Here is a 14153-nt window from a genome sequence, read left to right as displayed (position 1 = left end):
AGTACACCCTGGCCACAGGCAGGTGACACTCCATCCACATTTGGGCCAGATGGAGCCAAAGCGCTGGCAGACGTCTGCTGTTTTCCTGCCATTTCTGAGGAAAGAAAGAAGAAATCAAGCGTGTCGTGTATCCGCTATGCTTTCGGTGTGGTTCATTTACGCCTCTGGCCAGATGTGTTAAAGGCTGGCTCCGCCGTGGTTTCAGAAAGGACCGGTTCCTCGGGATTTTTTGCATAACTCCACAAAAAAGTTAAGAAAAGAGTCGAGTTTTCCATCAGGAGGATAATCAGATTGTGCTGATTTCTACTTGAATCTCCATTAATGAAGCACCTGCAGACCGTCATATTCAGAGCAGAATGGTGTTGGTATTTACACTATTGCAAACCACCAACTCCTCCTGCTAAGAGTTGGACATTACCTTGTTTTGGGTGCAGAACCTTTATCTTCGACCTGATGAGATTACCTTCAAACCAAGCAGTGGTGTTTTTCAGTTTTTGCCGGGTAGCCTTGCTTACCTCTGATCCGCTCTTGCTGTCTCCTTTTGATGTGTGTCTGCAAAGAATGCGTGAGAGCGGCGAGCAGAGCGGGTGTGTCCTACAGGCTGCAGCCTGACTAACAGTCAAGTTAGGTCGAGTCAGTTTTATTTGTATAGCCCAATATCACAAATTACACATTTGCCTCAAGGGGCTTTACAGCAACACAACCAGGACACTTTCTCCTTAGGTGGGTACTGGGTACACACCCCAGGATCTGTTTTATTTGCCAACATTGTTCAGAAATACCCAAGTTCAGACATGCTCTCTCTCTCTCTCTGTCTCTGTCTCTGTCTCTGTCTCTCTCTCTTGCTCTGCCTGTCTGTCTGTGTGTCTCTCGCCCTCTCTCTCTCTCTCTCTCTCTCTCTGTCTCTCTCTGTCTCTCTTGCTCTGCCTGTCTATCTGTCTCTCTCTCTCTGTCTCTGTCTCTCTCTCTCTCTCTCTCTCTCTCTGTCTCTCTCTCTCTCTGTCTCTCTTGCTCTGCCTGTCTGTCTGTGTGTCTCTCGCCCTCTCTCTCTCTCTCTGTCTCTCTCTGTCTCTCTTGCTCTGCCTGTCTCTGTGTGTCTCTCGCCCTCTCACTCACTCTCTCTCACTCTCTCTCTCTCTCTCTCTGTCTCTGTCTGTTTCTTTTGCTCTGCCTGTGTGTCTGTGTCTCTCGCCCTCTCTCTCTCTCTCTCTCTCTCTCTCTCTCTCTCTCTCTCTCTCTCTCTGTCTGTCTTGCTCTGCCTGTCGGTCTGTGTGCCTCTCGCCCTCTCTCTCTCTCTCTCTCTCTCTCTCTGTCTCTCTTGCTCTGCCTGTCTGTCTGTGTGCCTCTCGCCCTCTCTCTCTCTCTGTCTCTCTTGCTCTGCCTGTCTCTGTGTGTCTCTCGCCCTCTCACTCTCTCTCTCTCTCTCTCTCTGTCTCTGTCTGTCTCTTTTGCTCTGCCTGTGTGTCTGTGTCTCTCGCCCTCTCTCTCTCTCTCTCTCTCTCTCTCTCTCTCTCTCTCTCTCTCTCTCTCTCTCTCTCTCTCTCTCTCTCTCTCTCTCTGTCTCTCTTGCTCTGCCTGTCTGTCTGTGTGCCTCTCGCCCTCTCTCTCTCTCTGTCCTCTCTCTCTCTCTGTCTCTCTTGCTCTGCCTGTCTGTCTGTGTGCCTCTCGCCCTCTCTCTCTCTCTCTCTGTCTCTCTCTCTCTCTCTCTCTTGCTCTGCCTGTCTCTGTGTGTCTCTCGCCCTCTCTCTCTCTCTCTCTCTCTCTCTCTCTCTCCTCTCTCTCTCTCTGTCTCTGTCTGTCTCTTTTGCTCTGCCTGTGTGTCTGTGTCACACACAACACAATACATCAATGATTATAATAATAACAGCAACAACAACAATGGTTATTATATCAAACAACAACAGTAACAATAGGTGCCGTCACCCAGCGTCTCTCAGGTTGTGGCAGGAAAGTATAAATCTTGCTGCAATGCTCGCCGCCGGCCCCCCTCCCAGGACCACCCACAAGCTTACCTTACCTCTCTCTCGCTCTTTCTCTCAATTCAATTCAACTCAATTCAATTCAGAGGGCTTCATTGGCATGACATTTTTACAGCAATGTTGCCAAAGCATCAGAAATACAGTTTGAACGGTACACAATTAGCGCTAATAATGAACATCGACACAACATTGTAATGATCAATAACACAGCCATAACAATAGAGGAACAGAAGTAGATCAGAAGGTGGCGCATGGGTTGTGAGGAGGCTACAGCTGTCATGTGTTGTGCCGCTTGTCTCTCAGGCTGTCACATGACCTGACATATCTCACTGCATCTATGTGCTGACACTGTTTTCCACAAGTCCATGTTGCTTTTTAGTCTGGTCAGAGAGTGTGTCCAAGTCATTGTGGTCTGGTCAGAGAGTGTGTCCAAGTCATTTTGGTCTGGTCAGAGTGTGTCCAAGTTATTTTGGTCTGGTCAGAGAATGTGTCCAAGTCATTGTGGTCTGGTCAGAGAGTGTGTCCAAGTCATTTTGGTCTGGTCAGAGTGTGTCCAAGTCATTTTGGTCTGGTCAGAGAGTGTGTCCAAGTCATTGTGGTCTGGTCAGAGAGTGTGTCCAAGTCATTTTGGTCTGGTCAGACAGTGTGTCCAAGTCATTGTGGTCTGGTCAGAGAGTGTGTCCAAGTCATTGTGGTGTGGTCAGAGAGTGTGTCCAAGTCATTGTGGTCTGGTCAGAGAGTGTGTCCAAGTCATTGTGGTCTGGTCAGAGAGTGTGTCCAAGTCATTGTGGTCTGGTCAGAGAGTGTGTCCAAGTCATTTTGGTCTGGTCAGAGAGTGTGTCCAAGTCATTTTGGTCTGGTCAGAGAGTGTGTCCAAGTCATTTTGGTCTGGTCAGAGAGAGTGTCCAAGTTATTTTGGTCTGGTCAGAGAGTGTGTCCAAGTCATTGTGGTCTGGTCAGAGAGTGTGTCCAAGTTATTTTGGTCTGGTCAGAGAGTGTGTCCAAGTCATTTTTGGTCTGGTCAGAGAGTGTGTCCAAGTCTTGGAATTTACATTTAATTTTTGTGAAGAATTTTGTTCTTAAGTCTTCGTATGTGCTACATTGTAGCAGGAAGTGTTGCTGTGTCTCCACCTGTCTCTCTGGACAGAGTTGACACAGCCTGTCTTCTCTGGGCAGCAGGTCTGCCTGTGTCGGCCAGTCTCTATGGCCAAGCTGTGATCACTGAGTCTGTACATAGTCAATGTCTTTCTCAGTTTCTGATCGGTCACGGTGGTCTGTTTAGAGCAACATAACACTGAAGTTTGCTCTCTTTCTCTGTCTGTCTGTCTGTCTGTCTGTCTGGTTCAGCGTTGGTAGTCATAGTGCAGTGCACCAGCATCACTGTTGTTCTTCTTGTTCCAGGTATGCCCAGTTCTATTCTGAGGATGAATTCTGCCACTACAACATGTTCAACCACCACTTCTTCAGCGGGGAGGTAGGACTCTTGAGTGCTTGGACTTCTCTTTATTGTGCTTGTCTTTACACTTGAGGTCTTTAATAATAAGGGTCCGTGTCATGTTATTAGGCATCCGGTGGGGTCCTGCAGGCCCTCCTGAGTGAGTCGGATGGGGAGAAGGTGGTGATGGTGGCTGACCCTCCGTTCGGTGGCCTGGTGAAGCCACTGGCCAACAGCTTCTCTCTGATCTCCCAGACGTGGAGGAAACTGCAGAGCCCTTGTGAGTGTCAAAGCTGTTGTCATTCGTTTTACGTTACTTTTCGTTTTCTGTTTTCTTAACGATCATCCCTTACAAATGTGTGTTTATGTGTTTGTCCAGGCAGCGGTGACGTGGACGTGCCCATGATATGGATCTTCCCTTACTTCTTCGAGCCTCGCATCTTGGAGTGTCTCCCCTCCCTCACTATGCTAGACTACCAGGTACCGATGCTGTTCTAATGCGGTAATGGACCATAGACAGACGTTTAGCCATCTGTAGAGCTTTTCTGTCACGCCGACTGCATCTCATACCCATCTGTAACTCTCAGGTGATTGTCAGCACCATCTTGAATACCGAGCAGCAGTAATCCTTGAACCCCTGCCAGCTCTCTCGTCTGTCTTAAGCCTCCTACAGACTGTGCGATTTTAGCAATCCTATACGTTTATTGCAGGCCACACTGTGCAATATGGACCTAATAAACTTGGGTACGGCATCAAGTTTGATGTATGTAGACTGCACCATGACACCTACTGAATCGCAGGCTACGACGCAAGTCCATAAAAATGTCATCGGCGTGCGTAATCAATCTACGCCGCTGGCAGAGCAACATGACGCCACGCAAGAACCGAGTCCTTTCAATAGTTGCCGCAGCTCGTTTTGTTGCTCGTTTTAGCACCTTTTGTTAAATCCATCACATTTGGGTCACAGGTGCTAACAGTGTGTTTGTTTGTGTTTAGCGCCAGCGAAGATTCTGCGTGGCGTTGATCGGTGCGTCATTTCCTGCTGCATTTCTATTGGTTGGTTAGTAGACGTAGGTCGTAGCAGCAGTCACACTGTGGGATGGTCGTCCTACGTTTCTGACACCGTCAGACTTTCGTCCCAGGTTATCTTCGGTCACAAGACCGTAATAACGGCCGTCTCTGAACCTGTCTCACAGTGCGACATAGGACCGCCATTCTGGAGCCACGACCAAAAATGTCGCCACGTTTAGTCGTCTTTCGTCTGAGACGGCCCAAATCGCACAGTCTGTGGGGGGCTTTAGAAGAAGACTGCTAGTATGTGAACCAAACACAATGTTTTACCAAGAAGTGTGTGGGTGAAATGCATTACTGCACTGCACTGGGTGCATCATGACTCATCTTATTGGCTCGTATCTTATCAGGTTTGCCGATGATCCAAGCCTTAGATGTGATGGCAGTGAATGGTGTGGGGTGTTTGATCCTACTGTTTGGGAGGACAGAAATATGGCAGCTGGTGTCTTGTATTTCTCTGTACAACGATCCTCCCTGAAATCTCTCGCTGTGACTCACGTCTGGCACATACACTTGCCTCGAAGCAAGTTTTAATGGCGATAACAACCTGACAAAGAAACCCTGGGCTGCCGCTCCCTTTTTAAATAAGAATAGGAGATAACCCCAGGCTGTGTTTCTACCCAGGTGGACTACGACAACCACCCAATGTACAAGCACGGGAAGACAGGCCGGAAGCAGTCTCCTGTCAGACTGTTCACCAACATTCCTGCGAGAGATATCGTCCTTCCTAAAGAGGAAGGCTACAGGTATCGGTCAGGCAGAATCACCATTTTAGAGCCGGCGTTTCTTTTTCCAGGAGCCACATTTTTAATCGGGGGGCCACAAGAACGGAAGATGTGAACAATATCTGTAAAGAGTCTAGGGATGCACCAATACTGATACTGGTATCAGATATTGGGCCGATACCAAACTAAAATGGAGTATTGTTGAGGCATCCGGGTAGTGTAGCGGTCTATTCCGTTGCCTGCCAGCACGGGGATCGCTGGTTCGAATCCCCGTGTTACCTCCGGCTTGGTCGGGCATCCCTACAGACACAATTGGCCGTGTCTGCGGGTGGGAAGCCGGATGTGGGTATGTGTCCTGGTCGCTGCACTAGCGCCTCCTCTGGTCAGTTGGGGCGCCTGTTTCGGGGGGGGGACTTGGGGGATTAGCGTGATCCTCCCACACGCTACGTCCCCCTGGCGAAACTCCTCACTGTCAGGTGAAAAGAAGCGGCTGGCGACTCCACATGTATGGGAGGAGGCATGTGGTAGTCTGCAGCCGTCCCCGGATCGGCAGAGGGGGTGGAGCAGCGACCAGGATGGCTCGGAAGAGTGGGGTAATTGGACGGGTATAATTGGGGAGAAAAAAAGGGGGCGTGGCTTAATTTACGGCATTTTTGGCACACGGAAGGCTGTATTTTCTTTATGAAAAAAAAACTTATTGTATCTCGATTATTTAGGCATTGATTACAAAGTCATGGTCTAAGTCAGCACTGTTCAGCACAAGTAACGGACTGGATCAGTACTCGGTATCGGCCAATACCTAAAGACTCATACTCAGAGTGGGTATTGGCAATGAAAAAGTGATACCGGTGCGTCCCTAAAATGATCCATACCTGCTTTGAGGATGTTATGAACATGGTAGCTCTGTAGAACTTTGCAGCCTCCTTCTGAGCCAGATGGTGAAAAGAGGAACATATCTGAGAGATGATGTTAGTCCATCTTTTCTTTGCACCTTCCAGATTTTGCCCCATATGTGAGAGATATGTGTGGTCCCTGAACAAACACTGTGTTAAATGCAACGTGTGCCCATCTAAGGTAAAGTGCCGGTTCTGGCTGCAAATGCAACACATTGCTTACATTTCTGCAGTAGATGTCACAGCTTTCTCTGCATTGCTTCTCCTTTCAGGACGGCCGCCAGTGGAAGCATTGCTCAGCCTGTGGGAAGTGTGTAAAGCCGTGTAAGTATGCAGTTTAAGCGCGAAAGAAATCCCCACACTGAAGTTTACACTGACGTGTTTAGTGGTTATACTCCTCAAAAACAGCCTTTTTTTCTAATGTTAGATAAACAACTTCATGGCAACACAACATTGCCCCCAAAGAAAAAGCTGTAACTGTCTCAAAACTCTTAAGGTTTTACTTTATTTTATCCATTTGAAATGCGACCACTGTGTCGCGATTCTGTTGGACAAGCAATATATGACACAGCAGAACAGCGTCCCAGCGTGGTTGGATGCAGGAGGCGGAGACAAATAGAATCATTGCAGGGGATTTTCTTGGACTACAAACAAGATATAGCAGCTCTTGTGGCTTGTACCGTCAGCTCACCAGTAAATAGTCTGCACCCTTGTTAAAATACAATCCTTGGATCAGAATCATCCATCCATTATCCAAACCACTTATCCTGCTCTCAGGGTGGCAGGGATGCTGGAGCCTATCCCAGCAGGCATTGGGCGGCAGGCGGGGGAGACACCAGTCCTTCACAGGGCCCACACATACACATTCACACCTAGGGACAATTGAGTACGGCCGATTCACCTGACCTATGTGTCTTTGGGCTGTGGGAGGAAACCGGAGCCCCCGGAGGAAACCCACGCAGACACGGGGAGAACATGCAAAACTCCACACAGAGGACGACCTGGGATGACCCCCAAGGTTGGACTACCTCGGGGCTCAAACCCCAGGACCTTCTTGCTGTGAGGCAACTGCGCTAACCACTGCGCCACTGTGCCACCATAGGAATCGGAGTCCTCTTTATCTGCATGTTTGCACATACATGGTGCTCAATATACTTATATATAATAACAACACAACAGTCTTCAGGAATATATACAAGGAAAAACTATAGGTGAAACAGGTAGGCAATAGTTGCAGAGTGCAAAGATGCTGGAATAAATGTTAGCAGGTTACCTACCTCATGTATATACATCGGGTAGGTGGGCATGACAAAATATGCATGTGTACATACAATATACAGTATATACAGCGTGCTTAGATTTATTATGACAGTGTTAAGTATTTATCTTAGTGACAGCCTGCGGAAAGAAACTTTTTATTTCTGGTTGTTTTGGGCTGCAGTGCTCTGTAGCACCTCCCAGAGGGGAGGAATTGGAACAGGTTGTGACCCGAGTCTGATGGATCTGCAGTGATGTTGCCTGCCCGTTTACTGAGTTTGGAAGTGTACAAATCCTGAAAGGAGGGCAGGTTGGTGCTGTCAGGCCAAATTGTGTCCGGGTGATGTCATCGCAAAGTCCGGTTGTTTAAAATAACATTTCATGACCCTTTTGTGGGGTTGCTAGCTACCTAGCTAACTTGTCATTGATGTCAAAAACATATAATAGCAAATATTGGATGTTTCATTTTAATGGAAAATAGGTTTATAAAACATCTTTATTGAAAATCTCGTCCACGCTACGTAACTTTAGCTAGCTAGTTTGCTAGCTAGCTAACAAGGTTGATCACCATTTTAGCTAGCTAGCATAAACTTTCGCCTAAAAGTATATTACTTTTGTGCTTTTCGAAAAAAATACCCTAATATAAACAATTGCAAGTCAAATATAAAAGGTGACCCTGTGCATGTATTGTACGATGTAGCTAAAAAGAGTACGCTATTAAACCTGCTTCTGCCTGCAATATTATGACGCCACAAACCACAGCGAGAGAGGAATGTCAGGAATGCGAGCTGTCACGATTGCATTGCGATGACGTCACCCGGACACATTTTGACCTGACAGCACCAATGATTTTATCTGCAGACCTAACTGTCCATTGTAGTCTGTCCCTGTCCTGTTTGGTGGCTGATCCAAAAGAGACAGTGATGGATGCGCAGAGGACAGACCGGATTATTGCAATGTAGAACTGAATCAACACTTCCTGAGACCGGTTGAACTTCCTGAGCTGGTTGAGAAAGTACATCCTCTGCTGGGCCTTCCCTGACTGACTCTGGAAACTCCTGGAATGTTGGATCAGAGTTAACACAGGCAGTCGAAACTTCATCAAACTACATTGTCAAGTTGTGCTACAGTTATACTGATCGTCTGTCTGTCGGAAGCATGGTCACTTCGGCATCATTTTTTAATCTTCATGCCTGTTTGAGTTGTTTCTGACATGTGCGTGTTTGCCGCTGCACCAGTTTTCATCCTACCTAGTCAAAACATCTCAACAGTGGTGTACGGATACTGGAGAGTGTCTCCAACCACAATGAAGATGACTCTTAGTATTATACAACCTGACTGCATGGTCCAGATGGATAAAATAATGATTCATTACTGGAGAAACATTACGGATTGCAGCTTTAAAGCTGCTATGAGGGCTGTGGACCAAAGTGCTTGTGTTTCGTGCAAGAATGATTTCATTGTCACCAAGATCTCCAGCAGCACGGTGGCGCAGTGGTTAGCGCGGTCGCCTCACAGGAAGAAGGTCCTGGGTCCGAGCCCCAGGGTAGTCCGACCTTGGGGGTCGTCCTCTGCGTGGAGTTTGCATGTTCTCCCCGTGTCTGCGTGGGTTTCCTCCGGGTTCTCCGGTTTCCTCTCACAGCCCAAAGACATGTAGGTCAGGTGAATCAGCCGTACTCAATTGTCCCTAGGTGTGAATGCCGCCTGCCGCCCAATGACTGCTGGGATAGGCTACAGCATCCCGCGACCCTCATTAGGCTAGGCGGCCTGGATAATGGCTGGATGGACCATTCCATTGGCTAATGGAGTGAAAGATCTCCATCCATGCTGTGGTAGCCTGTGTATTTGTTGTGCACAGAAGAATAAGAGATGTGGTGGCGTCTTGGAAAAACAGCTGTTTGCAAGATAAACAGCGATGAGGCGATAGCTCTAATCACGGCTATGTATCCCGTCTATGTGCCGTAAATCGGTTTATCCCATTTTGCAGAGAGTCCAACCCAGAGAGCAGCGTTTGAATCACTGTGGTCTCATGTGGCTATCTCGGTCATGTAACGGCATCAGAACCGAATCGAGACCGATGTTTCAGTCGGCGAAATAAAACCCCTCGTCGCAGCTTTTAACAAGTCCCAGCCATAACTTCTCGTGTTTTCTTCACCCCCCCAGCTTGGAGACACTGCCAGTCCTGTGGCCGATGTGCTCTCCCGGACCACCCGTGCGGGCCAGCCCGGGGGGAGGTGGGCTGCTTCTGCTGCGGCAGCCCGGAGCACAAACGCAAGGCCTGCCCTCTGAGAGCCGCACACAGGAGCAAACGGTAGGTTCCCCCCATAAGGTTTACGACCCAGAGTCTCCAGCAGATTATCTGTTGTGTTTCAAGTTGTGCAAACATAAAGAGAAACCAGAAACCCCCCCCCCCCCCCCAAAAAAAATGTAAGCGTGGCATTGTAGAATCTGGCTTCAGTGCACAAAGCTTCACAAAGTTCCCTGCAAGACGTCTGCCTCTGCAGGCTGGAAGCATGCGGGCTCGACACCGAGCTGGGGAGTGCAAACGTTTTTCACATCTGAACTGATTCCTGTGTGTGTTGTGGTTTTGTGTTTAACTTGTAGCGGTAAGTCCAATGCCAAGGCGGGGAACAATGCTGTGTCCCATCATCCGCTGGTCAAGCCCAAGGCCAAGAGGAAATCGGGAGCGGCTCGCAGAGCGAAGAAAATGGCGGCCCTGGCGTCGTGATCCCGGCGTGCCGCGGGCCGCGGGGGGAGTCGATGCAGATGTACACCGTCAGTTGCGTGGAGCAGAGCCGTTTCACACGGCCTCATGTATGTGAACTGCAAATGGACACACAAGCTACATTCATATTTCAGAACTCCATCAGATGTATGGAATGTGAACGTGGCGTTCACACGTAGGAGGGTTTTGGTGCCGGCAGTAGTTCTGGTCCAGGATTTCCTCGGGACTTCACGAGCGGCGAGGTTTAAATGTCAAGTCACGAATCACGTGTCGGTTTGATTTGGTGGCTTTTCCTCTGCTCACACAGCCGACGCCTACACGGAGGCGAGGTGCTTGACGTCAACGGCTTTTCTAGCCGCACAAACGAGCTACTACGTAGGCCGATGGGTGTTCTGTAAAGCTACGCCTCCTGTGGCCGGTACAATGTGTTGACATTCAGAGATGTTTTCTCGTTATTGTGGTTTTTTTTTTTTTTCTTAAAAGTGCCCTTTTGCAAAGATCATCGCTGTTTTTAGCCCCTCGCCAACTCTAGACTCTTTTTTTTTTTTGTCATTTACTTTTTATTAGGGTTTATTTTAAAGATGCGTGTGCCAACTGGATACAAAACACACACACACACACAAAAGCAAAATCAAGTGCAACAAAAAAACCCCACAAGAAGTGGAGGATCCATCTCTTACATGTAGATTATATGTAGATTCACAATTGAGAGTTTTTCAATATTTCGTGTCTGGTCAAACTATCCTGTCAGGATTGTATGTGGTTTATTCACGCTCAACTGCGTGTACAATACAGCACAAATACACATCAATACTGTGCAGCTGATAACAAACATCTTTTCAAAAAGAGTATTAAATCATTGCAATTGGATATTTTTTACCTCCCTAGTTGCATCCTCGTTATACCAAGTGATTTCCATATTTCACCACGTGGGGGCGATATTTCTCGTGTTTCTGTGCTGATCCAGTTTTGTGTGACTCCAAGATACCAAGTAACCATTTTTACCCTTTTTACAGAGGAAAGAATCAACATAACTCCTCCATCCATCCATGATCCAGACCGCTTATCTGCTCTCAGGGTCACGGGGCTGCTGGAGCCTATCCCAGCAGCCACTGGGTGGCAGGCGGGGAGGCACCCTGGACAGGCCGCCACACCACCACAGGGCCCAATGCCACTTTTCCCCCAGCTCCCTTTATATCCTGAAATAACCCCATAAGCGTTTAATAGAGTCTGTAATGTGGTGAGGGCGTTACCAGGATCCATTATGCACAACATGATGTCATCTACCAGGGGATTCATCTCATCATTTGATTGCTCTACTATGTATTTTGTACTAATATATATACACACACACACACACACACACACACACACACACACATATATATATATATATATATATATATATATATATACACACACACACACATATATGCCCATTGACTGCTGGGAGAGGCTCCAGCATCCCACAACCCTGAGAGCAGGATAAGCGGTTTGGATAATGAATGGATATATTTATATATTTATATATATATATATAGCGAGAGGGAGAGAGACATTTTCTTAACAAAAATAAAGGACCACATTGTGAAAGACTTGTAAGTCTGCATAAGAAATGTCCCTATATATGCAATCTCCAGACTCCAACGACCACGCTGATTTCTGAGTTATTTGACAAATAAAAGAGTGAACCTGAGTGAAGTTGTAGATTAAGTCTCATCGGTCTGTTGTGGTGGAGTCGACAGAGAGACATGGAGAAGTTGCACCAGCAGGGCCTTTATCTTACAGGGAAAACCACGGGGGACTAATATTCATTTTGTCATTTTGTGGTTGATGCGGTGAACTCTAGTTAAAGCAGATGATGTTCAAACCCCCTGTAAGACAGACATGGACTCTGACACCCAAGAGTGCACAGGGAAGATACAGGAGGATGTGATCCAACCTGGTCTACACGGAGTAGTGGTTTCTAAAGTTCAGGATTCCCTCTCAAACACAGTCATATTCTCCCCCCCCCCTCTCTCTCACACACACAGAGTCTCAATAACTCCTCTATACAGCCTAAAGTGCACATTGCATCTGTGTTGAAAGTTAGAACCCAAGATCATCATCATCATCATCATGGGTGGTCACTCGGGGTCGAGTATGGCCGTCCTCCCCCTGGGTCCTCAGGTGGGTGTAGAGGCCGATCCTGGAGCTGCATGATGGGAGGATGCCCGCACGTGACACCTTTATACGTGGAGGGGCTGATACGCCTGCAGCCACCACGCGGTCCTTCGGTCCTTGGCAGGGGTGTCGAGTTCAGGAGCATGGAGAACCAGGACGATTGGGGACCACCCTCTGTTGCAGCCTTCATCCGCCTTCACTGCCGCTGTGACCTGGAGACATCTTCCACCAGATCCGCCGTTGAGGTCTTTGTTGGATCGCGCTTCATCTGGAACCTCCCCCTTGACCTATCCGCCTTGTGTGACCCTACCAGGAGCCAAGCTCCGGACGGTATAGCTCTTGGATCCTTGGTACATGAAAGCTTCTCCAGCACGACAAGGTGGAGATCCAGAAGAGAACCAAGACAGTCGTGTCATAAATGCCTTTTCATGTCCTCCTCTCCTATGACGATCATGAATGAGTAGACTCGCTAGCCCTTGGCTTACGGGTCTGACCCTTTAGTCAACTGGTTAACGTAGTTCTCCCTAGGAGGTGTGGGTTTGAATCCCACTTCTGACACCAACGTAAGAAATTCAGGGGGCAGCCGGGAACCACCGCAGCCGGGACACGAACCCGGATCTCCCGCACCATGGGCGACTACGTTAACTAGTCGCCTAAAGGGTACAACCCGTTAGCCAAGGGCTAGGGAGTCTACTCATTCTGGTGTCAGAAGTGGGATTCGAACCCACGCCTCCAAGGGAGACTACGTTAACCAGTCGACTAAAGGGTCCGACCCTCGACTAGTTAACGTAGTCGCCCGTGGTGCGGGAGACCAGGGTCTGCGTCCCGGCTGCCCCCTGAATTCGCTACATTGGTGTCAGAAGTGGGATTCGAACCCACGCCTCCAAGGCAGACCACGTTAACCAGTTGGCTAAAGGGTCTGGCCCGTTAGCGTAGCGAGTCTAGTCAATCGTGATCTTTACACTACTATTACTTCCGAAGCAAAGGAGAAATGAAGGAAGGGAAAGAGGTGAGAAGAGAGCGAGAGAGAGTGAACGCAGACAGAGACGGGGGGGGGGGGGGCAGAGACGGAACGCAGACAGAGACGGGGGGGGGGGGGAGTGAAAGGCCACCGGAGCGTCTGTAGAGGGCTGATGTAACTGAAATGCTAAGCAGGGAGTGGGCAGAGCCTCACAGTGAGGAGAGATGGAGAAACAGCCAGGGGGATCTGATATTAACTGATACCAATGATATTAACTGATATTAACTGATATCAATGGTATTAACTGATATCAATGATATTAACTGATACCAATGATATTAACTGATATTAACTGATACCAATGATATTAACTGATGTTAACTGATATCAACTGATATTAACTGATATCAATGATATTAACTGATATTAACTGATATCAATGATATCAACTGATATTAACTGATACCAATGATATTAACTGATATTAACTGATATCAATGATATTAACTGATATCAACTGATATTAACTGATATCAACTGATATCAATGATATTAACTGATATCAACTGATATTAACTGATATTAACTGATATCAACGATATTAACTGATATTAACTGATATCAACTGATATTAACTGATATCAACGATATTAACTGATATTATCTGATATCAACTGATAACTGATATCAATGATATTAACTGATATCAACGATATTAACTGATAACTGATATCAACTGATATTAACTGATATCAATTATATTAACTGATATCAACGATATTAACTGATATTATCTGATATCAACTGATATTAACTGATATCAATGATATTAACTGATATCAACGATATTAACTGATATTAACTGATATCAACTGATATCAATGATATCAACTGATATTAACTGATATCAACTGATATTAACTGATATCAATGATATTAACTGA

The 14153-nt window shown here is 47.3% G+C and overlaps 1 protein-coding gene across 1 annotated transcript in view; it reads left to right on the top strand.

Moving 5' to 3' along the window:
• The window catches only part of zcchc4 (zinc finger, CCHC domain containing 4), a 16926-nt gene extending 6537 nt beyond the window's left edge, over positions 1–10389 (top strand). The window contains exons 6-13 of the mRNA XM_056300582.1: positions 3381–3453; positions 3544–3694; positions 3794–3894; positions 5110–5231; positions 6209–6284; positions 6376–6427; positions 9524–9671; positions 9965–10389. Coding sequence (XP_056156557.1) covers positions 3381–3453; positions 3544–3694; positions 3794–3894; positions 5110–5231; positions 6209–6284; positions 6376–6427; positions 9524–9671; positions 9965–10088 — 847 coding nt within the window. The 3' untranslated portion in view covers positions 10089–10389. The remainder of the gene's footprint in view (positions 1–3380; positions 3454–3543; positions 3695–3793; positions 3895–5109; positions 5232–6208; positions 6285–6375; positions 6428–9523; positions 9672–9964) is intronic.
• Positions 10390–14153: the final 3764 nt, after the last annotated feature.

Source organism: Lampris incognitus, chromosome 20, assembly GCF_029633865.1.
Source record: "Lampris incognitus isolate fLamInc1 chromosome 20, fLamInc1.hap2, whole genome shotgun sequence".
NCBI classification, from domain to species: Eukaryota; Metazoa; Chordata; class Actinopteri; order Lampriformes; family Lampridae; genus Lampris; species Lampris incognitus.
The sequence above is the reverse complement of the archived record's forward strand: the minus strand, read 5'-3'. Positions and strand labels throughout refer to the sequence as shown.